Source organism: Misgurnus anguillicaudatus, chromosome 12, assembly GCF_027580225.2.
Source record: "Misgurnus anguillicaudatus chromosome 12, ASM2758022v2, whole genome shotgun sequence".
Taxonomy (NCBI): Eukaryota; Metazoa; Chordata; class Actinopteri; order Cypriniformes; family Cobitidae; genus Misgurnus; species Misgurnus anguillicaudatus.
Genome location: NC_073348.2, coordinates 26,225,960 through 26,253,928, shown reverse-complemented (window position 1 = coordinate 26,253,928; position 27,969 = coordinate 26,225,960). Strand labels below are relative to the sequence as shown.

The 27,969-nt window shown below is 37.7% G+C and overlaps 1 protein-coding gene across 1 annotated transcript; it reads left to right on the top strand.

Annotated features, from left to right (window-relative positions):
• Positions 1-19: 19 nt before the first annotated feature.
• Positions 20-27,969, top strand: pitpnab (phosphatidylinositol transfer protein, alpha b). Its single transcript, XM_073874231.1, has 12 exons — positions 20-234; positions 6,333-6,363; positions 16,260-16,409; positions 16,688-16,775; positions 19,548-19,555; positions 19,785-19,859; positions 20,313-20,396; positions 20,499-20,576; positions 20,747-20,857; positions 21,063-21,185; positions 23,663-23,747; positions 25,237-27,969. Exons 1-11 carry the CDS (start codon positions 218-220, stop codon positions 23,708-23,710), a joined length of 813 nt encoding a protein of 270 aa, XP_073730332.1. The 5' UTR covers positions 20-217; the 3' UTR covers positions 23,711-23,747; positions 25,237-27,969.

Here is a 27,969-nt window from a genome sequence, read left to right as displayed (position 1 = left end):
CTGTATGTCACGGCACCCGGTTTGTCGTCAACGCCTCCTTCGGCCCTGATCAGGAAGTGAATGTGTGGGAAATAGAAAAGCGCTCCCTAGAATGACATAGAAGCGGGTGAGGTGGGGTACAACGAGACCGTGGGACTAACGGAGGACTTGACACCTATTTGCATCCATCCAGGTGCAAAGCAGCGGTATTTTGGGAAGGCACGGAGCACCGGAGAAAATGCTTATTAAAGAATTGTAAGTGCAGCTGTTATATTATTGATCTGATTGTGATGCGAGCATCCTCCGTCTGTCCGTGCCGCGCGGGTACCACGACCGCATCCCACCGCCAGAGGCCATGGCGACATTGTAAACTTGACTTTATGTCACTTCACACGTTGATCCGTAATTATTCTTGATGAATTTAATAAATATAGCATTGGTGAGTATCATTTTCCAAATCGGCAAAAATGCACTTTATTTGTGTATAAAAATGCGCACATGTTGGTGCTATTATAATATCTCACTCCGATGTAATTTTTTCATCAGTCGCGTCTATGTTTCAATTGAATTTTTTAGCACCAGTCGAGTCTCTTCGTGGTGTTATTGATACGTTCGTGAAGGTGAAACGGAGCGACTTCAGCACACCGCGTTCCGATATTAAATGGCGCTCGTGAATCTATTCTAACACTTTTAAAAGATCCACATTTTGATCAAGTCACCCGCTTTTCGCAACAACCGGATCCGTTCACCTTGCGCGTGTAATACGAGCGTCAGTTTCATTGAACTATAACTTGATCATATACCCTAAACCTCCCCTGTCTTTCACCTCTGAAATATTAATAACCTTTACACACAAGCCAAATGTCACTGCTGAAACCATCTGAGGCTTTCCAAGTTGAAACATTCATATTATGCATCTGGCTTTTATCAAAGCTTCTTTGAGTGCATTCCAACATTTCATTTAATCCTCCATGTGTGTTTCCCGTGATCGAACCCATGACTTTTACGTTGCTAACGCAATTCTCTACCAGTTGAGGTACCATTATGGAGTTTATCTGATATAGGCTAGATTTGCACTTAGGCATAAAGCAGTTTGTGTTTCTTACAGCTAATATCTGCCCATAATTGCATCTTTTTCTTGAATCCCACGCAAACGCTGCACATGTGCTGTATCGCGCAGAAATGCTCACTCACGAGTCTTCCGAGTGACTCAGACGCGCCATGAATAACGCGACGCTCGCAGCAAGGACGCCAGCGCATCATCATCACCGCGCATCCACTCGTCACGGGCATCTCTCTGACGTCATTTTCAACGACGTCATGCAGATTCTGAGGAAACAAAACGAGTTGCCCGTTCTGTTAAATTAACCTCTATGCATGTGTATAAGTTGTATGCATTATTGACAAATATGTATTATATTTGTTAAATGTAATTATTGTGTGTAAATGCTTATACAGGATGGGGCACAATTATATAGTTTTTATATCAGCAGCAAACAAGTCTTTTATGCTTATACACGTGCTGTTTTCTTTGAGGTCCCTTGAGGTTTGCTGTCTGTACTTTGTGCTTTCATTAACGGACTAAAAATAACCTTCGACACTAAAAATACTCTCAGGTGAAGAATTTATGCTTACTGGAATTGATGTACGGTTTGAGATTGAATTCTGATGAAGTATAGGCTATTCAATGCAATTGCATTTTTTGTCACATTGCATAATTATATAAAATAAAAGCATAGTTTTTTATATACTGTACGTGTTCTGGTGTTACTGTATAGGGGCATAAAACATTTGAGGAGAATCATGTGCTATATGGCATATATGCTCTATCAAAACTATTTTGCAATTATTATGGCCATTTATGAAACATTTAATTTATTTAGAGACTACTTGTCACATAATAGGACAAATTACAATAGTGAGAGTAAACTAGTGAGAGTAAAATATATTTAAAAGTAATCTAAAAAATGTAGATAAAGGACTTCAAATGTAAACTTGTTCTTAAATATTTATATACATTTTATAAAAAGCCTTGATGTTGATTTTTAAATGTTCAAAAAAACTAAAGATGCATTAGCCTAACTATCATATTATGCATTGAAGGTGCAGTGTGTAATTTTTAAAAGGATCTCTTGACAAAAATGCAATATAATATACAAAACTATATTATCAAAGTTGTATTAAGACCTTTCATAATGAACTGTTATGTGTTTATTACCTTAGAATGAGATGTTTTTATCTATATACACAGAGGGTCCCCTTACATGAAAGTCGCCATTTTGGGCCGCCATGTTTCTACAGAAGTCCTTAACAGACAATTTCTTTTACTAAGTTGTCTCCGATGATGACCTGTTTGCCCAGTGGTGGCTACAGTAGCTTCTCTATGTGTTTCAAAAGCCAGGGGTGAGCAGTGGACTGAGCCGTTGGTTGCAATTAACAACCTCACCACTAGATGCCGCTAAAATTTACACACTGCACCTTTAACTACCAACATACACAGTAGGATTTTATGCTTTCGTTAAACATTGAAGTCCCCATGAAATCAAAGTTTTGGCTTTTAATATAAATATGTAAGCCTTAAGTATATATCTAAACTTCTGTGCTGACAAAATGCACATAAAAAAGATGCAATCATTTAAAACGTACAGTCTCTCATTTCCACCATTATGGATCAATTATTTTTTATGACATCATTATGCACTTTAGCTCTCATCAGATTCCAAGCTGTGAGATAAACTAAACTATTTTGGCTACATCAAAAGGAGATGAGTCACAGAATATGTCCCATCCCAACTTCCTGTTTTGGTAAAAATTGCATTACAATGTATCAAAGAAAGGCGGCACATTTCAATTTTTATTTCATTGGATCTGTAATACTCTAATTATCTGTAAATATAATCTGTCTATTTAAGCTACTTGTGCTCTTATTCTCAGGTCTTACTCACTTTTTGTGACCCAGTTCCCTTCCAGAATGCAGACAATATGTCTGCATAGTCCAGACCTCTAGTTTACCCTATAACAATGCCTTATATACCACAAGTGTTTATTAATAAAGGCCTCTCTGCCCCAATCTCAGATTTCTCTTATCTGCGTGCGTGTCTTGTGCAGCAATATAATAAAATTGAGGATGCAACACATCGTGATTGATCAAATTGAATCGTAACATAATAACCGTAATCGAATTGAATCGCGAGACCAGTGACGAATCACATCCCTACTTCCTTATTAAACCTCAATATGACACAATTCGTTATGTGTTCATCTCCAAATACATGCAGTTTGTTTAATAACCAGTATTTAATAAAGGAGACGCTGACCTTTTCATTTGTATTAAATTTCAGAATCACTTTGTAAACTAGATTGTCTTGTTACCGAAACAATAAGTAAAGCCTTTCCTGCACAAAGAAATCCAGCCATGCGGTCAAAGACATTTATAATGTAGAAAGTAGGTGTCATGGAGGCAGAGATGAGACACAAAATCCACAGCGGTGACCGATAGGCCCTATTCAGGGCACGGGCAGTGTTCAGGAGGGCAAGGTGACTCCCGCTATTAGCAGCAGCTAACAGCAGATAGTAAAACACACCTGGGTTACCATAATGTGATATATGGTGAGGTGACCCATGTAGTGTACAGGGCATTTGATATGTGTGAGGTTCCCGTAGGCTGTAAGTTTTTTCAGATTTTTTCATAATGGATTGGGTAAAGCAGGTGCTGAGTGGTTTTCCAAATCCCCCCGTAACTCTGTAACTAAACACATTATATTTCAAATACTGAACGCAAATGGAGACTTTCGTCTCATTTCTCTAGAGAAAAAACTCTAACATTTGGCTCTTTTAGTATTACAATTAAGATCTCAACAGTGCCTGAAATGGTGCACAGCTTTTCCAAGAGGCAAAGGCCTGAAATTAAATAGAATTTTTCATCAATTCCTTCAGCACTATATTATCCAGGCAATGGTATCCATATTAATTTTATATCTCCTTTCTCTTATAAGAAACATAAATGAAATCTCCATAGAGATCCTTTAAGCTACAAAGAAACAAGCTTGAAGCAATAACATTTTTCTCTGCAAACTAAAGAAAATTAAAACCTGGTCATCGGAGAACTTAGCGCATCTCTTCACAGAAGTCACATGAAGAGGACAATCCAGAAATGCACTCCTGACATACAACAGATGACTAGAGCGCTTAGCTGGAATGGAGAGAGGCGGCGGTGTTGACTTACTCCCGAAAAGTATTGATTATATATGCAGGCTGCACAGCCCTTGATATGTTGCCAACTACCATTTAGAAACAGTACACAGATATTGGAGATGCTCGTGACAAAGAATAGCTTTAATAAGCTTGCTACTTTGAGCAGATTCATTACATTATATTGTAGTTTAAAGGGACACTCCACTTTTTTTGAAAATAGACTAATTTTCCATCTCCCCTAAACATCTTGGGGTACCACTTTTAGCATAGCTTAGCATAATCCATTGAATCTGATTAGACCATTAGCGTTGTGCTCAAAAATAACCAAAGTGCCCCATTATGCAGGGCCCAAAAATAGTCCCCTGCTATTGAAAGTTACCTAAGGGACTATTTTCGGGCACTGCTTAATGTAATTGCGCCTGCTGCAGCCATAGTGCGGCAGCAAATTCCTTGATTATTACGCCGGAAGGAGAGTATAGTTCCTTGCCATATCAGCCCAAAAAAATCACAACTTTTAATTTTCTGTCGGTCTTAGTACACGATGTAACTACAGAAGAGTCAAGTTTTAAATAGGAAAAATATCGAAACTCTTTTGTCATTTTTGAGCGTGATGCTAATGGTCAGATTCAATGGATTATGCTAAGCTATGCTAAAAGTGGTAGCGCCAGACCCGGAGAACAGCTGAATGGATTCCAAAACGGTAAAAATCAAATGTTTAACTCTAGGGGAGCTGGAAAATTATCCTATTTTCAAAAAAGTGGAGTGTCCCTTTAAAGACTATATAAAGCATTTGTTGAAGAAACTTAGCCATGAAGGCATTAAAGGTGACATTTTATGCAAAGTCCACTTTTGAAAGGTGACACAACAACTCTACAATGAAAAAATCCAGTCTTTTCTTTTTTTAATCCCTATTAAACCAAAGAAGTCTCATGCCTTATTTGATTTTATTGTTAATGTGAGGTCACACAAACAAAGCTCCGCCCACAGCCACTGACTGACTGGTTAATTTTACCCAAAAGCTTTTCTAAATGTGTTTGTTAGCACGTTGTAGCGCTAATGCGGCTAAAGATTGTCTCAGACTATTCACAGGAATCGAATCTGTTTTTAACCGAAATGTATCTGTTGGTAAGGGAGTAAGGAGCAGTAGCTCATTTGTATTTAAAGGTACGAACACAAAAACAGCACGTTTTTGCCCCACCCAAATTGGCATTTTGGAGATGCTATAACAAATTATTTGTGAGGTATTTTGAACTCAAACTTCACAGACACATTTTAGACACCCTTGAGACTTATCTTGTTAAAATTGGCATAATATGTGCCATTTAATGCAGACTAAAATGCATGTTATAGTTTCTGCAATATTGTTTTAAGCCCTGAAATAGTCTAAAATTGATTTTTTATGGTTTTTGAACTATAATAGACACTGCAAATTAATTGTGTTAAAATGCTTTAAATGTCCTAAAGGAAAACACCACAGTTTTTTTTACTATGTTCTTACCTTAACTTAGATGAATTTCAATGCGTGCACTTTTAATCTTTGTACAGTGCCTCGTGAATGTGTTAGCATTTAGCCTAGCCCCATTCATTCCTATGGCTCCAAACAAAAGTTTTATTTTGTGCCACCATACTTACTCGTGTAACTACTCATGTAACAGTCTTTAAATAGGAAAAACATGGAAGTGTTTGGTGGCTTCTAAATTCATCCCTGTTTGGAGCCATAGGAATGAATGGGGCTAGGCTAAATGCTAACACATTCACAACATGCTGTACAAAAATTAAATGCACCCATTGAAAAAAGATTGGTATGTATTAATTCGTCTAAGTTGAGGTAAGAACATAGTAAAATATTGAAAAACGGTGGCGTTTTCCTTTAAATTCTCCAATCACAATAAAGATTACTATTGCCCCATATATAACTCTAGTCACCCCCTATAGCTGCCTTTAAACTTTAATGCTCATAATCTGATTTCATAATTTGATTTCACAGACGGGGTCACACATTTTATTATGAATTTTCAAGATGTAAATCTTATGTATATGCATCACCATGTGGCCCAAATGGTGAATAAATTAAAACAGGTTAAATTTGGGGCACATTCATTATGATACTTCTACTTAGTTCTTGAATAATTAGTTACTGTATGTTTGTTTTTTTGCAGTCGAGTGATCCTACCGATTTCTGTGGAGGAGGTAAGTGCAAACTGAGTGTCGTGTGTCTTTGTGTAAGTGTTTGGGTACAGCATGCTATATGCAATCTAGTAATGACACAGATTTCTAACATTGTTTTCATATGCATGCGTGTGGTGCCAGTCATCAATGTACATTTGTTGAGTGTGGATGAGTCAGTCTTGGCACATTTTGACAGCAGTCACGACATCAGTGTTGTGATTCTGTCTGTGTGCGGCGAGCCACAGATCAGTAATAACGAAACGGACGCGCTATGCCGCTCAGTCAGTTATGAGTCAGTTATCACAGCAAGAGGACGAATCGTTCTTCTGTCATGCTGTCTAATCCCAGTACGGATCGTGCCGAATCACTAATGCATCACTCCTCCGGGGGTCCGTCTGTATTAATAGCTTATGGTTTTAGTCAAGTCAGCAATTCCCATTTAAATTACAAATCAAGAGTAATATTTCAGTATTGCGTTAGGGGTGGGAAAACCGTGCCTGAGAGGCCGTGTCTGAAATTCCATATACGTCACGAAAAGGTGCTCAGACTTTTTAATAATAGATGTACATAGGAGTGACAAGCATGTATCACAGCAAGATTGTTTAATGTCTCATGTATAACAGACAGAAAACAAGCTGTCTTTATTAACAGAGAAACATACATACAAAGAGCCTTTATGCAAAAAAGGTAGTTGATATTAGCCAAATAGGAAAGTGCTTACTATCGAGAAAGTCTTTTGCAGTATTGTGTTCAACATCTATCAAAAAGATAGCAAATGGACTGAGGGTGGTCCTTGCATATGCTATTTAAAGTTCATAAGGCATGACAAACAGGGAATGGATTTTTTTCAATTTTTTTGGTGTTGCTATTGGCACATGAAAATCATACTGCACCTTTAAAGGTCACATATGGACATATTAGTCCTTAAAAAAATCCAAATAATTTACTCACCACCATGTCATCCAAAATGTTGATGTCTTTCTTTGTTCAGTCGAGAAGGAATTATGTTTTTTTAAAACAGTCCAGGATCCTTCTCATTTTAATGGACTTTAATGGACCCCAACACTTAACACTTAACTCAACACTTGTGTTTTTCAACGAAGTTTCAAAGGATTCTAAACGATCCCAAACGAGGCATGAGGGTCTTATCTAGCGAAACAATTGTCATTTTTGACAAGAAAAATAAAAAATATGCACTTCTAAACCGCAACTTCTCTTCTTTCTCCGACTGTGTGACGAACCAGCGCGACCTCACGTAATTGCGTAGTGACGTAGAAAGGTCACGTGTTACATATATGAAACGCACATTTGCGGACCATTTTAAACAATGAACTGACACAAAGACATTAATTTTTATCATTCGGTCGCGCTGGCGCATCACAGGACCGGAGATAGACGAGAAGTTGTGGTTTAAATGTACATATTTTTTATTTTTCGTGTCAAAAATGACAATCGTTTTGCTAGATAAGACCCTTATGCCTCGTTTGAAATTGTTTAGAGTCCTTTGAAAAAAATGTTAAGTGTTGAGTTAAGTGTTATGTGTTGGTGTCCATTAAAGTCCATTAAAATGAGAAAAAATATTTTTCAAAGAATCATTTTTCAAAGAAAGACATCAGCATTTTGGATAACATGGTGGTGAGTAAATTATCTGGATTTTTTTAAAGAAAATGGACTAATCCTTTAAGCCAAATCTTTAATGAGGTGTTTGGACATAATCACCCCTACCCTACAATGAATCCACCCTTTCATTCTTTTAAAATCCCTATTAAACCAAAGCAGTCTCGTTAGAAATGTTGTTTTGATTCTCTTGTTAATGTGATGTCACACTAACAAATCCCCGCCCACAGCCACTGACTGACTGGTTAATTTTACCCAAAAGTTAGACGTTATTGTCTCAGACTGTATTGTTATACAGGAATCAGATGTCTGTTGGTAAGGGAGTGAGGAGCTGTAGATCATTTGCATTTAAAGGTACACAAATAAAAACAGCGCTCTCATCTAAATAGGGACATCATGGACATATATAATAAATCATCTGTGGGGTATTTTGAGCTGAAACTTTACAGACACATTCTAGATACCCCTGAGACCTTTAAGGTGGCATGTGTTTATGTCGCTACCATAATGTCTACCGAATCTGGTTATATATCTGGATTGTGTTACTGTATGAGACAGTTGGATCAGGATTTATGGGACAAACTCTCTCTCCAAGCTGGATTATGCTAATTAAATGCCTGCTTCCAACTCATGATCTCAATTTCCATCCATACTGGTTTTTACATACCTCAGCATATTTTTCTCAACAGGACACTCAGCCAAGTTCCATTTGGATAATGGGGAAATCTGTTACCTCGCATAAAGTAGGCTATTCATTTTTGTTTATGCCCTACCAGTCAGATGAAATTCTTCTTTCAAATCCCTTTTTCACAAATAAACTGATGATTTGTAGGTTAGAGGTCAATTGGGTTGCATGAACTCTGATGCCGGTTAACATATCAAGTTCTCGTGTTTATTTTTACCGCATTATCGATCAGGGAAATTTGATATATCGCTCTCATTAGAGTATAGGCGGATTCCCATTCTGAAACATTTCTGGTTATGGGAAGCTAACGCATTTATATCACTTAATTAATAATACATAAGGGTTTACTTTGTACGTTTTGCACAGTGTACAGCAGGGGTCGGCAACAGGCGGCCCGCGGGCCAAAAGTGGCCCGCCAGGAATATTTTCTGGCCCGCCGGATTAATTTGAAGTCCGTTTTTTTATTTATTTTTTAATCAGACTTTTTTTATTTTACAATACCAGTTTACAAAAATGGCCCCGTGTATCATTCCTTCATTCGTTTTTTCAAATCAAGACCAAAAAGAAAATAAAGAAAAACCACTTGTTTTCTATTATTTATGTCCTGAACTAAAATCACACGACTCGTTTTCTGAATGTGCGCTCAGATCAAAAATAAAAAAAGAATGAAAACGGGTTTGGACAAATTGTTACTGAACACCTTAGCAGACATATACCAATGAAATAAATTTAAACAGATCCTAGCCTACTAACAGATTACATTTTATGAGGGGTTTTAATAAGGGTTTTAATAGCAACCATGCTTTCCTGTATGTCTCATTCGCTTACAGTCTGACTTTTGAACTTTTTTCATTATTATTTATTCGCGTATAACACACTAATAAATAATATGTATTACCTGATAAAAAATATTTGCACTAAATGCTGCACAAAACTCTTCCTCTAGCCCAGCGGTCCCCAACCACCGGGTCGTGGACAAGTTGCCATCGGCTTGCAAGAATGTCCTGAAAAAATGCGTATACGGGCCGCTCTTTCTCGTTCTCTTTCTCTACCAGCGCATCCGCGATCATAGCTGTCATTAGAGTTTGAGCATACTTCTAAAAAACAATCGATCAAATAATTGCAGAGGTATCATGAATCATTTGCAAATTTACGTCAATGCGTCACGCGTGAAGACGTTAAACTTCGTGACATCGCAAATTACTGAAAAGTAATTGCAGGCTTTTAGAAATTTTAACGTAAATGTCAAAGGAATCTACTGTTCTGTTCTGTTACTTGAACTTGGGGCTCGAGCCCGACCTATTTGGTTCGACCTGCCTTTGAGAACAGCAAGTCAAGTTCGTTTACCGTTAATTATTAAGACTAAATGGGCAGATAAATTTGTTAAAAAATGAAAGTAATCCGCCAAAATATGGTTTTACATGTCTATTAAAATAAAGCCATTATTAATTTTTCCTAACGCATAGTTCTTTGATCTTTGTCTCCGTTTAAAACGTTATAAATTTGGCAAAGGAGGATTTTCAGCAATTAGTTTGAACAGCAATTCCGCAACCAACTATGGTTTCGGTTTATGTTGGTTAGAAATTTAAGTGAGAGGCTTTGTCCCATAGATATGTATAAAGGCTAGATGGCTCAAGGCGGAGTCCCTAACGGCATCACCTGGCGGCCATCTTACGACAGGGCGCTCGCTCACTCGTAGCATTGAGTTTAATGGTGCAGGTACTTTTAAAAGACCATAACTTGCTCAATTTTCTACCGATTTTCAAACGGTTTGGATTTTTACAAACGTTATTAACGTGGCTATAATTCTGGATGCTTTAACATGTTTCATGAATTTATTTTTTATTTTTAGTATAGGTATGCAGTGTCATAGGTACATCTTTGACGTTTATAACAAACCAAACCGCTTGAAAATCGGCAAAAAACTAAGCAAGTTATGGTCATTTAAAAGTACCTGCATCATTAAAACTCTATGCTACGAGTGAGCGAGCGCCCTGTCGTAAGATGGCCGCCAAAATGCGGACGTTGCACTCCATTGGCCAGCAGCGCGGACGAGCCATCTAGCCTTTATAAATATCTATGCTTTGTCCTATTTAATTTATTATTTATATTTAATTTTTTTCTGACATTTTTTCTCTGCTGACAATACAATGTTAAAATAATATTTATATTGGCACGAACACAATTTTTGTATAACATTTATAATTGTTATAGGCTACTTCATCTCTCTCTTTTCGTTAGAGACATTTGAATGTGAGATTCTGGAAACGAGATGTAACGTTAAGTGTTGCGGACCCGTCAGGTCGGGAAATAGAGCGGGTGAACACAGAGTGTATTTTAAGCGGTTTACTGAATAGAACCTTGTCGGAGCTGGACAAAAAGCGGAGACCTCCTTAAACCTTAGGTGTGTATGTGTGTGTCCCGGATAAATATTAACAAAAAAAGGAATACAGTTCAAAAGTTGGACTGTAAGTCTTTCATGAGAGCATAAATGCCTGTAATATGTTAAAACTATAGTACTATTTAAAATGATTTCATTGATATATTATGCCTATAAAGGTGTTAAATAAAAAATGTGTCTAATCCAGTAATTAATTTTTTGATCTGAGCACACAATCAGAAAACCATGGTGGTTAATTTTTTCATTTTTGTTTTTAATTTGAAAAAACGATTGAACAAATGATTCACAGACTCATAACCATGCTTTTAAAACATTTTAAGGCGGGGATAACTCACTGTGTGCGAGAAAGCCCTTGTCTGTTTTAGAACGAATGCAGTTGAGATCTGAGCTGAGTTTTATTCATTTAGGATGAGGTGCGTTCTAGTTAACAATGCAATGCAAGTGAACGCCCCGTGCCGGCGCATTCATGCACGGACCGGTTATTATATTCTCTGCTATATTTGCGTTTTCTTTATTAAATACATGTAATTGGTTGATGAAACATTTATTAAAATTAAGATACAATTTATACAAAACGAAATTCACTTTAAAGAAATGCTTTCTACAAAGCAAAACTTTATTAAGTGGTAAAAATCATGTCTAACGATTTACAAAAACAAAACTTAATCTGCACTTTACTGTTAGCCTAAAAGACGTAAATGTTAATCATTTGGAACACAATCAGGAGAGTCTTTAATTTTAATTATTTTATTGCCATATTTTATTTACTATTCGAATGAAGGAGTTTACAAAAAATAGCCTGTAGCATTTACTTTTCGCAAACCTTGTGAGCATGCGAACCCAAACGTCGTGACCTCGTGCTAAATGTTTTTATTGGTTTATTAAGTACAAACAGGCGAGTTATGAAAAACCGATTATGAGGGATTTGTTCACTTCACACAAAAAGATCTTGAAAGAGATGACTAACTGTAGTAGCGTTAAGTCCACTGTCTATAATAGCCTAAGATCACTTTTTTTTAACCAACAACTTTGACCGGGTAACGTTGATACGGTCAACCATCGGTAAAACGGTCATCAGTTAACATCCCTATTTAAAGCAACACTATGTAGTTTCCAGGTAAAAATTACTTACAGCTCCCCCATGTGGTTGAAAAGCGCAACAGTGCCTGGTATCAGACACTCTTCTGCAGGCAGGGGGAGGGGCGGGGCTGTGTGCTCTACCCTCCACCGCCACTTTCAGAGTGTGCTTGTAGCAGCTAGGAGGCTGCTCAGGTTGCAGCAACAGTACAATTTGTCCAGTTAAAAGTTGTTCTATCACTGAAATAATTTTAGAGACATTATTTAAACTAAATAGTGTTGCTTTAACATGCTTGCAGATTGCAGAATGGTTTAGCAAAATGTTACTGGGTTATTCTTTTTCGTGCTTTCTAGGTTGATAGAAGCACTGGGGACCCAATTAAAGCATCTAAACATAGCAAAAGTCAAATATTCATGATATGTACTCTTTAAAATATGCTAGTGCCATTGATTTGTCTTAGATACATACTAAAGCATGTTTATAAAACATAAAGCATCTTAATTTAACTAAGCCCTAGTCCTGGCTTTAGCTAAGCCTTGTTTGTAAAACCGGGCCTAAAACCATAAATATTGAACCTATATATTTTCATGTCTATTGTATCTCTAAGTCAAGCACAGTTTTTCCAGTAATGTTATGATAATGGCAGTTTAATTTGTTGTAATGAACTGCTGAAGAGAATACAATGAGAAATATTTTTATTCCATAATTCATGATTTAGTTTATAAACCAATGAGAAAGAATGGTATGGCCGTCATGTTGTTTTAAGCGTTGAGAGCTGAGGGCAGATGATTTAAACCTTTGTCCCTCATCTGCTTTCGGGAGCCTTAAAGATGCATTTTATTCATCTGATGTTGTTTAAAGCGAGAGTGCATAGTGCTTTTCTTGGAGATCATTAATTCAGGAATGATAGATTAAGAAAGCTTACTTGCTTAAGGGGACAGCTGGGCAGTTTATGCCCCCTTGTGATTTATTTTCTCCTGCTCTTTAGCTTTATATGAGCTTTTGGTCATTTTTACAGTCAGACACATACTGTACAGTACACTAAAGCCTGTCGGTCTCTGTCAGCCGGTTAGTGTTTGAGGCATCTCTCTCTTGTCTGTTCGAAAGCGGTTCAATCTGTCAATTAGCATGTTAGTTCGAAGTCCACACATCTTTTAGCCTGTCCGTCACCCATCTATAATCGGGCTTAACCATATTCGCACGCGAACGCATCATTCAAAAAGATTACAGTTTTATGCAATACCAGTTGAAACATAGATAGATAACACATGTACACAAAATAGCACATCTGCTGCGAACGAATCCCTGCCCGGTGATGTGTGTGTGTGGTCAGCAGAGAGAGAGGGATGATAACGTGTGATGTATGATGGATTTTCATACAGTGCTGCAAAGTGACGCATTCTGCTGCTGGCCTCTGATTGGCCGAGAGGAAAGACGATGCCTTTGGTTGGCAAATACAGCATTTACACTACATGTAAAGACACACAGACTGTACAAAAAAACCCCACATACTGTACAAAGAAGCACACACACACACACACACACACACACACACACACACACACACACACACACACACACACACACACACACACACACACACACACACACACACACACACACACACACACACACACACACACACACACACACACACGACATGGGTCTGTCTGATATAAACTCTTCTTTCTTTCTTTCATTCTGTCTTTTTATGTTTAGGGATTGAGACTCATATTTAGATACTCAGTCAGGGCTATTTCGGGGTTATATTCTGGAGGTGTTTTTCCTTGAACATCTCAGTTTAGACTCTTAAATAGATTCTGCTGACACTGAACAGAGCAAATCACTTGAACTCCTTTTACCTCATAATGGATTCGTTTAACACTAAACAATAGCTGCAGGATCTTTCTCTCTGTTTAGTGTCAGCGTGCCATGTTGGATGACAAAAACTGCACATTTGTGTTGTGAAAGCAACATAAATACAAATGGAGAATACAAGCAGCAGAAATAATGCTAAATAAAAGTACTGGGCAGATAGATACTGTAGTTATGCATTTCCAAACATTTGTCTCATTTGCCTGTGCAGGTCTATGTTTGTGCATGCATATGTATTTATATATACTAAACCAAATTCTTCACATGATTAGAGGTGATTACAGTATGAAGGAGGTCATTGTTTGCGACTACTTTATTCAACATACCGTAGATTAACAAGAAGTGGGAGGGCTATGCTGAAAACAAAAACAGCTTAAAGCCAGGCCACCGTGGTTTGTTGATCTCAACTGGTTTAAACTGGTGTTCCAGTTTGGCCAAGCTTAGAAGTAAAAAAAAAACATCTCTAAAACCAACAAAACAGACCACATTAACCAGCTCGGTCAACCTGCATAATAGCATAGCTCAACTTGTGTTTAAAATACATGTATGGTATATTAAAATAAATACTCATGAGTTAGCACGTTTCTCAATATGTGACCGCACTTTTAGACAAAAAGATACAAGAAGGTACAAAAGTTGTCACTTGGGCAAAACCTTTCTAAAAAGTACACTTTTGTATACCTAACAGGTGCATACGAAAATGGTACATGTAAGGACCTTTTTGAAAGGTACCAACCATCTCAGTGACAACTTTGGTACCTTTTTCTGAGAGTGTGTGATAACCTAGCAAAAGTCATTAATTGGTGATTTATTGTTTTCTACATAAAATAATCATTTATAATGTAGACCATGTGAAAATATAGACCATTTTGCTTTAGAACACAAACTTTAGAACAACAAACAAAATGTTTTGAACTGAATAAAAATGTTAATCTTTAAGTCTTTGGGCCCTATTTTAATAATCTAAGTGCATTGTCTAAAGCACACGGCGCATGGTCTAAATGGGCGTGTCGTGCCAGTTTTGCTAATTTAATGACGGGAAAAATGGATTATGCGCCAAGCGCACAGCCTTAAAGGGTTGATCCTATTCTTCTAATGAGTAATGGGTGTGTTATGGGCGTAACATGCAATAAAAAAATGATAGTCTCAGCTCTCATCCCCTTTAAAAGCCAGTTGCACCTGGCGCCACGCTTAATCTCTATTTAGAAAGCGGAATTTGTAGACTGAAAAACTAAGACCACCATTTAAGAATAATGTTAAAAAATTGTGTTGTTTTCATTTTTATTGAAATAGTTATTATTTGGATTAAAACCTTTAAAAGCCATTTCTTTCAGTCAAAATAGCAGGTTTTTAATTGCTGTAAATGTATTGATATCTTACATAATCATTGTAATCTCATAAAATAATTTGCAAATATGCAAGAAAAGGTTTAAACACTAAAAATACAAACAAGAGATAAAGAATGAACGTGCGGAGAGCTGTTTCAGCACTCGGACAGCGCCATGTTTTCATATACAATAAATCCGTGAGGTAGCATTTAAAAAACATTTAAAAACAGATGCATTTGTTTAAAGCAAAGCATTTATTTACTTACCAGGTTACAGGTGAAGCAGCTCTTTACACCTTCTTACGTCTCATAATTAGCCCTCGTTTATGTCCAAGAGACTCAATAATAATCTTTTACATTTTAATCCTTTAATTTTTCATATTTAAAAGCGTTTTTGTGCTGCTGCGCATCCATGTGTATGATAAGCAATTGAGCATTGTCGTCATGTTTATAGGCTCATATTGCTCTCTTTAAATAAAAAATTTAAATAGTCTTTAAATAGTCTACGGTATTTTAGTTGCATTAAAAAAGCAACGCGCCAACAATGCGCCTAAACACACCTCGTTTTTAGAACAGAATGCCCATGGGTGGAAAATTGGGCGCAAACGCATTTGCTATTTAAACAACGTGGTGCTAAATGTGAAAATGATAATTGCGCTGGGTTGAAACTAGCAAAAGACACTTGGGTTGTGCATTGCACTGCATTGCATTACACTGCATTGCACTGCATTGCACTGGTTGTATGATAGGGCCCTAAGTCTTTAAGTTATATACAGTATGTGAAATAAATAAAAATAAAAAATAAAATAAAAAGGGCCTACGGACCAGTGTTGTTTATCTGCAGTACCAAATTTGTTTATAATCTTGATATTCTTAATAAGGTCATGTCAAAGATTGAAATCAATGAAATCACATACTTTTGTGTTTCTTATAGTATCAAGTAGGGCAGCTGTACTCAGTAGCAGAGGCCAGTAAGAATGAGACAGGTGGAGGAGAAGGTGTGGAGGTGCTGAAGAATGAACCCTATGAGAAGGATGGAGAGAAGGGCCAGTACACACACAAAATCTACCACCTGCAAAGTAAATACTTTACACATAATAACCCATAGACTTGATTGCACAAGAAATTTAATGAGAAACTGAAGTGTAGGGTGATTTCATTAAAATTCTAGACTTTTTTTAGTGCAGGTGCCAAACTGTACGTTTCGAAAGCTTATGTCTTATAATTTTGTAAGTGTTATGGACCATACCAGTTTATATTCATTTTAAACCTAACATATTTATACTAAAAGAAAAAAAGTTGAAGATTTACAATATATTTTCTGTCACTACAGTCTCATTGCCTTTTTTGCTTTTCAGTAAAGTCCCCTCATTTGTGCGAATGCTTGCGCCAGCGTCAGCACTGAACATTCATGAGAAAGCTTGGAATGCCTACCCATACTGCCGCACAGGTAACATGCACATGCACGTACGCACACATAATGTATGCACGGACACACATATTCTTTGATAAATATGTAAGACATGTTCCCAGTTTAACTGCTTCTTATGGCCTATTTGCCCATTTCATGTTGTTTTCTTGTTATGATTTTTGCTGTATCTGTTTCTCTTTCATCTTTCTTGCTCTGTTGCTGCATTTGAGGGCACTGAATTACATTTACATATGCATTTGCAAACACTTTTATCCAAAGCGACTTACAGTACATGCAGTCCATGCATTCATTAATCTGTAAGTGTGAGCCCTGGGGATCGATCCCATGACCTTTATGGTGCTAATGCAATGCTCTACTGCTGAGCTAAAGGAGCACTGAATTATTCACTGCAGGAGTAAAGTTACAGCACCGTAAACTCAGATTATACCAGCACTTTCATATTGATTCTGAAATGATCCAGGGCCTAAAATAGACACTCACACCAAATGAGAGTAAAAATCTACACTGGCGAGTATAAGTAACGGTGTCAATCGCCAGTTAGCCAGTGACATTTTTTTCAATTCTAGGCACAGAGTTAATGGGTGTTTTCGACATCATGTAGTGCTGCACAGAACCACCGGTAGAGAACAGTGTTTATGAATCGCTCTTGTGGTACTTCGACGTCACAATCCGGTTGCTCTGTGCAGTGCCGCAGGAAGTCGAACTCCACCAAAATGGAAACATGATGCGCAAACATTACAAATTCACGAAAGTGCTCGGCGATTCAGTGACAATAAAATGGAATGAGTGTAAAAAAGAGTGACTGAAAGGCATATCAACCTAGCTAACATGAATTTATGATTAACAATATAGTTTTACATTTTAGCATTTAATAATCTTTGTTAATGTTAGTTGACATAAATTTTAGTTGATCATTGCCTGTTTAAGTTAGTTTATAGGCATCAAATAATGTTTTAAGTTCAAAATGTTTAGGTTAAAATTAATTTACTAGTACTAAGATTAATAATTCCTGTAGAAGTATGTTTTATTGTCATTTCAGGTAGATAATGTAGATAATTAATGTAAATACATTGGATAGTATATATATCAGGCGTCAGTCACAAAAAAATTTTTTATAGCACAAATGTGGCAAAGACGAATGTGAGTTATTTTTACAAAAATATAAGTATAAATCCTCAAAAGTGTCTTTTATTTTAGCTGTTTAGAGGTACCGTAACATACCTTAACAGTACCGTATTACATCATGGTTGTAAACTTTTTTAATATTTGAAAATAAATAATTAATCCTAAATAGATTATCCAATATATCCTATAAAATCTTAATATATTTATTCAAATATAAAACTGTTAATATGTTAACTTTTTAAGACGCAAGTTTTCTTAAAGGCACACCGCAGAACTTTTTGGCCACTAGGGGGCGCTAGACATGTATTTTTCACGCCTAGCGCCCCTAGAGGCCACAAGCGCCACAGCACTGTCGCAAAGGAAAATAAACCTTAAAACTAAACTAAAAACTAAACCTTTAAAACGCTAAACGATCAACATTTTGAGGCATCAGGGAGAAGCGCAGTCAAGTTACAACTTTCTGATGAGGAACTCGGGGCAGAAGCCATTTCTCAATCTGAAGGTTGCAGCCTCTGGATGTCGTATTTCTAAGCTGCATACGTCATCAAGACTGCCTTATTTCAGAATATTAACAATTATAAAGTTGACTAGTATACTTAATAGTTAGTTAATCATAAATTGTTGTAGTATGCTTATGACTTGTGAATGTAAGGCTCAGTTCATCCTTAATAAGCGAGGCTTGATGACGTATGCAGCCTGCATATTTGACCTCCGGAGGCTGCAGCCTTCCAATTGAGAAATGACCAGAAGTATTTCCTTGCCTTTTTCCAAACAAATATTGTTGCATCGTCCCTCTCTCCCTCGCCACCAGGATTTTCCGCAATGGCGCTCGTTTTTCCTCTCTTTTGTGTGAAAATTGTCGCTCCAAATCCAAGTAAACCGATGTGTTTAGGTCTGCCGCTTTGTAATACGTCACGCGAGTGACAGCAGAACGTAGCAAATGAGGAAGAGAGAAGAGAGAAACACTCGGATCTGATTGGTGAATGAATAGGGATTGGTGAATGAATAGGGTTTGGTTTTACATTGTGTGAGTTTGAGCAAGTTTGACTGACTGCTATAGCATCCTGGATTGTAATGTAAATACATAGACAGTAAAAGAAAGGTAAATACGTGAACACGTGAATGCAGCATCTAAACAGGGAACTATATGCAAGATAATCGCTGTCATTTATAAAGAAGATTGCATTTATGCATGAATCAAGATCGTGAGTTTATATAAAAAATTGCCTTAAAGGGGATTCGAACCCGGGTCGCCCATGTCATAGGTCCGTGACACTAACATGGTGCCACAGAATCACATAATAGAGGTTGCACTCTACACTCCTTAAGTAGCCTCCAGCAAAATTCACGTAAAAAAAAAAATTTGTTGAGGAAGTCGAGGAAGTGACGTATGCCGTAAAGCAGTCGAATTTTGTAGTTTTTTTCGTGCTCTGGTTACTACCAGAAACCCTAAGTTTTAAAGTACGAGTAAAAGCGATACAGACCCCGTCAGGCTATGGTAGACATGTCATTCAACCTATTTAAAGTCGATGTACTATCACAAGGGTCTTGAAAATTTATTATGAAGTTTGAAAAACTACATGGTGTCGCTTTAAAATAAATATTTTGTGTGGTATCTAATCTTTATTTTTTTGTCTTTTTTGCTTGTCTCACATCACCCTTCAGTAATCACTGTAAGTATGCACTATTTACAAGTACACACTATTTTACACACACGCACACACACACACACACACACACTCAGACACTCTGTTTGAATGTAAGAGGAGACAGTAACTTTACCCACAGTTTAAGAGAGAGAGAGAGGACAAACATACGTACAGTATACAGTATGTGTCTGCTCCCTGTCTGTTGTTGATAATTATGGTTTATCGGTTTATCTGATTGACATCTGTGTTTTAGAATGAATACATGAAAGAAAACTTCCTTATCAAGATTGAGACGTGGCATAAGCCTGACATGGGACAGCAGGATAATGTAAGTGCTTAGGATGTGTGATGTTTGATGTGTATGGTGTGCGTCTGTCAAAAATGAGATAATGATATTAACTGAACGCTCTCGGCATGTATTATACTTTCACTTCGAAATCGTTTTCCTGGCCTCAGCAAATTAAGAAATAACAGTTAAGGGTCAGATAAAAAAATGCACTTGTGTGTTTTATTATTTCCTAATGTTATGTTTATTTCACTAGTTTTTTGTAACTACAAAAACGATTTACAGTAGGTCAAAATCAAATTTAAACTTAAATAAAAAATATTTTATGATGAATTTCAAGGTCAATATGGAAAATAACAAAAATTGGGAAAATGACCATGGTCACTAAAAGGTCAGATGTATTTTTATTAAAGCAGACATGATGCTAAAATTAAAGCATCTAGACATATCGTGTACTTATTTAACATTGATTTCCTTTTGTTTTCATTTGTATAGGTTCATGGTTTAGACCCAGACACCTGGAAAAAGGTAGATGTTGTGTACATAGACATTGCAGATCGGAGTCAGGTGGAGCCAAAGGTGAGAACTTCAACAAACCTCACAGAAATCACACCACACCTCTCAGATATTTTAGGGATTTTTGGTTTATGTATGAATCCAAACAAAGTTTTCTCTCTACAGGACTACAAACCAGAAGAAGACCCCACTAAGTTTAAGTCTGTGAAGACTGGGAGAGGGCCACTCGGACCTGACTGGAAGGTGGGGGATGCACCCATTATTTTACAGTAAAAGCATTGTTATTGCCTGTGTAGTATTACAGACTTTATTACTGGATGCTTGCTGTATGAGTGGTGAACTTGAATTACAGTAATAATGGGACATACCTGTATTCAAATGCATTCAAATAGATTTTGGATCTCTGTGTGTAGAAAGAGCTTCCCAGAAAGACAGACTGTCCACACATGTGTGCCTACAAACTGGTTACTGTCAAGTTCAAGTGGTGGGGCCTGCAAAACAAAGTGGAAAACTTTATTCAAAAGGTATCTGAAACTTCATTAAAAGTCTGCATGGAATAGTAAAAGCTCTACCATGCATTTTTACATTTCATATTACTACTTGTTTAATTTTAAACAGGTTGACGGTCTCTCGTTGTCTAGTAGCACTGTGGCATTTTGTGGACATAATGCCAAACTACATGAAATTTTGAACTTTTCTTTTTGTATCATGTTTTCTCTCTCCTAACAGCAAGAGAAGCGCTTGTTCACTAATTTCCACCGACAGCTATTTTGCTGGATTGATAGATGGATTGAGCTGAACATGGAGGACATCCGTAGAATGGAAGAGCAGACCAGGAAGGAGCTTGATGAGGTTTTCACTTACACTCTCATTGGCTGCTATAAATATTTTCTCATCAATATACCAACTTGTACTAATGCTGCGTTTACACCAGCCGCGGTGGAGGCGGCGGGCGCGGGTGGTTTACATGTTAAGTCAATGCAAAGACGTGATTACATGCCGATTATTATCCTGCGGCGCGGATGGCGCAAATTGAGCGTTGCCACGGGAAACGCGCGAGTTGAAAAATCTGAACTTCGGCGGATTTCTGCGCCACGTTAACCAATCAGGACCTTGCTATAGTAGTGACGTGATTACAGGAAGTGAGCGGAGTGGCGGAGTCTCCGCGGGGGTCGCAGAAGCCCGTCCCATGACGCTGATTTCCGCGTGAATTTCTCGAATGACTAGAATTTCACGCGCAGATGAAGCGAGTGAACTCAAATGTTCAAGCGTCCAACTACGCACGAATAGCGTGTTTTTGCCGCCCCTACCGCGGCTGGTGTAAACGCAACATTACCGTGCATTCACATCAAATGCGGTAGAGGCGGCAAAAACGTGCTATTCGCGCGTAGTTGGATGCTTGAACATTTTGAGTGTACTCGCTAGGGCTGAACAATGTGAGGAAAAGTTGTGATGTGCGATGACATTGTTTAATGTTGTGATGACGATGTGAGTTGCGATAAATATTTTTTTTCATGTTTTAGGGGCCATTCACATGTCGCGCCTAAAAACACGTGGAAAACACTAGACACGTAGGTTATTGTCACATGACCAGCACACTGCGCTTGTGTCATTCTGAAAAGTTAAAATGTTTTTGAAATACCTGGAAAAAACGAGCGTGTCGCGACCGCGGCGCTTCCAGAGCACACATACATTTGAAATAATGAACTTGAGCACGCAATAGACGCAATATGAGAATCACAGCTTCCACAGTAGCCTACCTGTGTTTGCAGCGTCATCTCTCCTAAATCCAAGATTATTCCATGATATAGCTGAAGTGCTGTTCATTTTCACCACAAGGTGATCCATTCCTTCCTCTGCCATAGTTTTTGCTAACAGGCACAGCGTCGCAACTGACACCTCACATATCAATCTGAGCGTAGCTGACTTGGTAGTTCCCCTGATTGGCCTAATATCATAAACGCGCAAACCATCGCTGCGTCCGAAATAGCCTACTTCCATACTATATAGTAGGCAAAGTAGTGCTTTTTGCATACTATATAGTATGGTAGTAGGCGATTTCGGACGCAGCACATGTCTTCAGGACTAAACGTGATAGGTCAAACGTTTATTATACATGCGCTTACTGTTTTCCCTTCATTCATCGCGTCAAGGCTGTCTGTTGCGATGTGTTCATCGCGTGAGTTCATATTGCGATGACGATGAAAATTCGATGTATCGTTCAGCCCTAGTACTCGCTTCATTCACTCGTGAAAGCCGCACATGAAATTGTAGTCATAGAGATTTCACGCGGAAATTCGCGTCATGGGAAGGGCTTCTGCGACTCCGCTCGCATCCTACAATCACGTCACTACTACAAGTAGTTCCTGATTGGTTAACGCAACGCATTTTTCCGCCAAAGTTCAGATTTTTTCAACTCGCATGTTTATGCGAGTGCAAACTATGCACAAATGAGGCAGATTCGCGTCTCATAATCTAATTATGTGTTTATGAGCATCAAAGTTTGACTTCAGTCATTGATTTCATATTGATTTCAATCTTTGACACAACCTTATTCGGTCAATATTAAATATTATTTACATTATGTAGGACGGTTTTTAAAAATCACAAAAAAAATCACAGATTGCGTATATTGCAGTATTTTTCTAGGGACATTATAGTTGTATTTGTATTCAGTTGATTTGAGTCATTTTTTATGTTGTGTTGTTAGGCATGTAAAGGGTACGTCACCTTCTGGCAGTATTTTCCCACCGCACATTTATGCTCAATGAGCCAGATGAATAATTGAATGTAGTTTATAATGAGGTCTGTGAACAAAAGGGGCAGCCGAGCAGAGCGGGTCACGATCTGCTGTTTTCAGGTGATGCCCCGGGGACTAAATGATGTCATAACATCTTGGCAGCATCCCAAGATTCATAGACTTTCCCGTGACATCAAATGAGGATTATCAGAGTGAAATGTGGGACACTGACATCAGTATCCCCAGTCTCCTATTAGACCTTACAAAAACAATGCATTGTTGATTATTGATTGATTTCAATTATTTTATAGATTAATGTTTTCAGTTTAGTTTTGTTTTACAGTTATGCAGCTTAACTGGTAATGCATTGAATTAACAATGCAAATTCATGAGTTCAACTCCCAGGAAAGACACATACTGATAGAATGCACTGTAAGCCAAATGCATACAACTTTATTACATCAGTTTTATGCGATTTATGCAGTTAATTTTACATTAAGCTGTCATTTTTCCTGAGGGAAGCCTCTACACACATATGCTATTATGACTGCATTGGGGTGATTCAATAATTCAGTCTTGCTTTTTTTAGATGAGAGTGAAGGATCCAGTGAAAGGAATGGTGGCACTTGAAGACTGATGATGCTCTGTGGTGCTAGATGCTGCCATTCATAATGGTAATTCACAAACTTTGGCGCCATCTAGTGTCATTAATTGAAAACATAAATTGTGATATGATAAAACATTTATATTAAGCTATATTAGTACAGTTACGGTACATTCGCACTGGGCATAAGTTTTAACGCTTATCATTTACTTTTTATGGGTGATGTAATGCGTTGCCGAACTGAATTGTGGAAATCGTCAACGTCGTGTCACTGCATAGATTTCATTGGAGTTCATTGGACCGAATGCGTCAACTAGAGCCGCCATCTTAAAATAGGGGAGCCCCGCATCAGCGTCATTTTAGGCAATGGTGTAACGGAAATAAAATCACCATAAATCATCATGAATGTGATTTTCTTGGTTTTCTTTTGGTTCACTTTAACAGTCAGACACGTATTTAGCATTGAGTCCAGAAAAAAATTAAACTACTTCTTCTAACTGTAATGCATAGTGCTAGTAGGCCTAACATCCATACGCAGCACAAAAGTCTGACATCGTCCATGAATTCGAAGTACAGGCGAAGATAGTAGCTTTACCTAGCTACTTCCTATGACAAAACCCCTGTTTTAAGATGGCTGCGGTTTTGACGCATGCTTAAAACCCCAAAACGGCATCTATGCTGCGTCCGAAACCGCCTACTTCCATACTATATAGTATGTGAAAAGCAGTAGGCGACCGATGAACACTTCACTATTCCATGATCCCCCGGGAGAGGAGTTGAAGAAGACGACACATCGCGGCTGTATTCGCGCTGGAATGACATGACGTGATGACGATGTATGTCACGTGATGTAGCAACATGGCGGATGTAGTACGTTCGAATCTCATTCATACTACCAGGATTCATACTATACAGTATCGAGGAAGTAGGTATTTTATCTCATTCAGTACCTACTGTACAGTATGCGGTTTTGGACGCAGCCCTAGTGTATATATCTATGGTGTCACTGCCATTGCTCGTGGCAGAAGTTGGACTTTTCTCAACTTTTCAAGCGCCAATGCATGCATCAGCCAATCAGATCGCTTTATGCAAATTACCTAGTGCGAGCCAGTCAATTACGTTTATGCAAGACCGGAGCATGTGTTGCCGCCACTTAGACAAGCTTTACATCAAGCGTTAAAGGAACAGTATGTAAGACATTTATATCAATTAATCATAAAATGGTCCTGATATGTCACTATACATTAAGAAATCATTTTCATTTCAAATACTTGTGTCACTCACAACAGTGGTATGGCCAGGATATTGTAATTTAAAAAGTGGAGTTGCAGCCCTCAACTGATGTTTATGTTGTCATTTTGTGTATTGGCCACCAGCTGTGTGATTGCAGTACCAGTTTTAGCCACAAGTTTTGTGATTGCAATACCACTTTTGGCCACAATCCTACATACTGTTCCTTTAACGATTTCGCCTCATATGAATGGACTGTTATAAACTCTCTCTCTCTCTCTCTCTCTCTCTCTCTCTCTCTCTCTCTCCACCATCACTATCTCTCTCAGATCGGACCTGAACTTCTGGAGGACCAGCAGCATCATACCCCCTTAAAGTCTTTTTAATGTAGTCCTTCATCCAACTCTTCGTTCTAAACATTCCTCCTTTCCAATGGAGCACATTGACTTAAACAGGCTGTCATCCCCGTTCAAAAGTTATGCCCGATTTGTGAAGTCTACCTGCGTAACCAGCACAGGGATGTTCAGCCAGAGCTCTTTGTCAGATCGCTACATTATTGTCTGGCACTCAACAAAGTTGTTTAAAGATGTTAAATTGTATGTAAAGCAGAAAATATTTGTGTGTACATATATATTCAGAATATCTATTGGCAGTTGAGTTATTGTGACAGGTGTTCAAACAGGGTTTTTAAGTGATTGGCTGCGTTTGAAACCGCATACTTTCCTACTATATAGTAGGTGCGAAACAAAAAATGTATGTCCGAATCCACAGTATAAGTACACGGATGACCTACGACTTCCGGCTAGATTCTGAAGTGTGCTTTCGATGGACACTTTTGTTCCCATGAGGCCATGGGAGAGGATTTGTGAATGGAGATGACGTGACGCAAATGACTATGACAACATGGCGAATGTAGTATGTCCGAATGTCCACACATTCATACTATTTACTGATTCAAATATGCGATTTCGAACGCAGCCATTATTCTTCAAAGTTTTTCAGTGTCTGTTTTTGCGGAAAAAAAAAAACGTTTATATGTTTTGTTTTAATCTTGGTGATTTGTTTTTGTTGCTGTATGGTTTCAATTCATTCTACTTTTATAATTTAAATCTTTTCAACCTATCAGCCTTTTAGGTGTGTCTCTGAATCTTTACCATAGTATAGTAGGGTACCATACCGTGACCCTGCACTGAAACATTCAACTCATCTTGACTAGAAGCTGCTCGGTCATGTTTAAGCTAAGATCAGGTTAAACCGTCATATTGAATACGGCTTATTCTGATCATCTCAGCTCTATTGAACAGTATCAGACACATGCCCTTGAAATAAGCTGAAATTTAAAGTATTAATTGTTTGTTAACTGATCGGTTATGTGTGCATCAGTATTAATGATGCAGGTTTTCATTGTCTTGTGTTTCTGTTTTCTATTGTGTGTGACAATTTACGTTGGTCAACATAATTTTGGTTGTGTATTAAAGGACAGGTGTAGCTGTCCCTCACCCTTTTTAATTGGTTACATCAAAGATCAAGCCCCACCCGCTTCTTTACTTATTGTTTCATAGGTTAAACTGAGACAACAATTTGTCATTTAAAAAAATGGTTTAAGTTCGATTTTTTTGTTGTTGTTGTCAGTCATGGTGCTCAAAATAGTTTTTCATAACATTATTCACATATTTGGAACCTAATAAGAAAATGAAACATGTTTTGTTGAAGGATTATTCATCTTACTTCCCTTGTATAACTTGTCCTGAGGATAAACAAAAACATTTATCCAGATATTAGCAATAATACTTACCTTCCATTTCACCAACCTCTCAAAACACTATTGTTTAAGATAACTCCTAAATCTCTGAATGTTACATTAGGACTTCCAATTATTCCTATAGTTTTATTTATATTAAATGGGTTGGAGGGACAAAGAAAATGGTTGAGTGTGGATTTTTAAGTCTTTTTCCTGTCACGTGATTTGCGTATGGATGTGCGTGCGTGTTTGAAGTTCTCAGTGTTTGTTGTTTCGGCGCGACAGAGACATCCGACATGTAAGACATGTAAGAAAATGGAGGTTTACACCCCTGTATTTCTTTTCAGCAATGCTCAGGACCCATGATATGCAGTAAAATATTCACCTAAATCCACTGAGAGGGAGTTAAATTTCCTCATGTAGCCTATGAGGTTAAATTGAATTCTTGGGAAGTGAATGTAGGTTGGCAGATTGAGTTGTGTTAGTACAATCTTCCTCCTTGACATCATTGCCATAACACATCCTTTAGCAATACACCAGAACTGCATTGGTCCTGAGTTTAATCTTGATAAGGTATGGATGTATTGAATTGTATATAATATATAAATAAATGTAGATGAACACACACATATAAAAATATATATATATAATAAATATAAAACTATATTCCTATAGTTCAGATTCTCCTGCCAGGCTATCAGCACAGCCTCCCATTACATTTAGTGGTTAGTAATGGCTGGATATTGTCTGTGGTTGAGGTTATTGTATTTTCATATGATTTTATTTGATCTTGTCCTTTAAAAATGCATTTTTGGTTCATTAGACGTACAAGAAAATGATGGTTTAAGGAATTTCTGCTGCCTCCTCTCGATTACAAATAAGACCTGAAGTGATGTTAATGAACCCTCGGATAATCTCCACCCATTACTGTCACTGGCCCCGCCCCTCATTCAACGGCCGCCTCTCTTTGGCAGGATGGTGTCTAAATGCAATGTTTTCATTCAATGATTGTTGTTGTATTTTGCTGTGAGCTGTCACTTTTAAAATCCCTTCAAACATGACACTGTGAACAAAGCCACGTTTATGATTTTTCAAAGGCGCATTAAACCAGCACAAGCTGGTGTTTGATTTACAGACTTCACTGTCTAGATGAAATGGTCATTATAGTTTGTATTACATGACATGAGGCAGATCACAGTAAAACTTTGTCATAAATATGGTGTTGTTAGATTTCACAGTTTGTTGTCAGAAATAAAACCCTGTGATTCCAAATATCCCAAAAATAAACAATATTTATGAATTCATGTTTTCCTTCACCCCA

Bases quoted from the DNA above. Each gene is read 5' to 3' on its own strand.
- pitpnab (XM_073874231.1), top strand. The intron at 19,860-20,312 runs GTAAGTGCTTAG...TCATTTGTATAG, and splicing joins ACATGGGACAGCAGGATAAT to GTTCATGGTTTAGACCCAGA. The intron at 21,186-23,662 runs GTTTTCACTTAC...TGCTTTTTTTAG, and splicing joins CCAGGAAGGAGCTTGATGAG to ATGAGAGTGAAGGATCCAGT.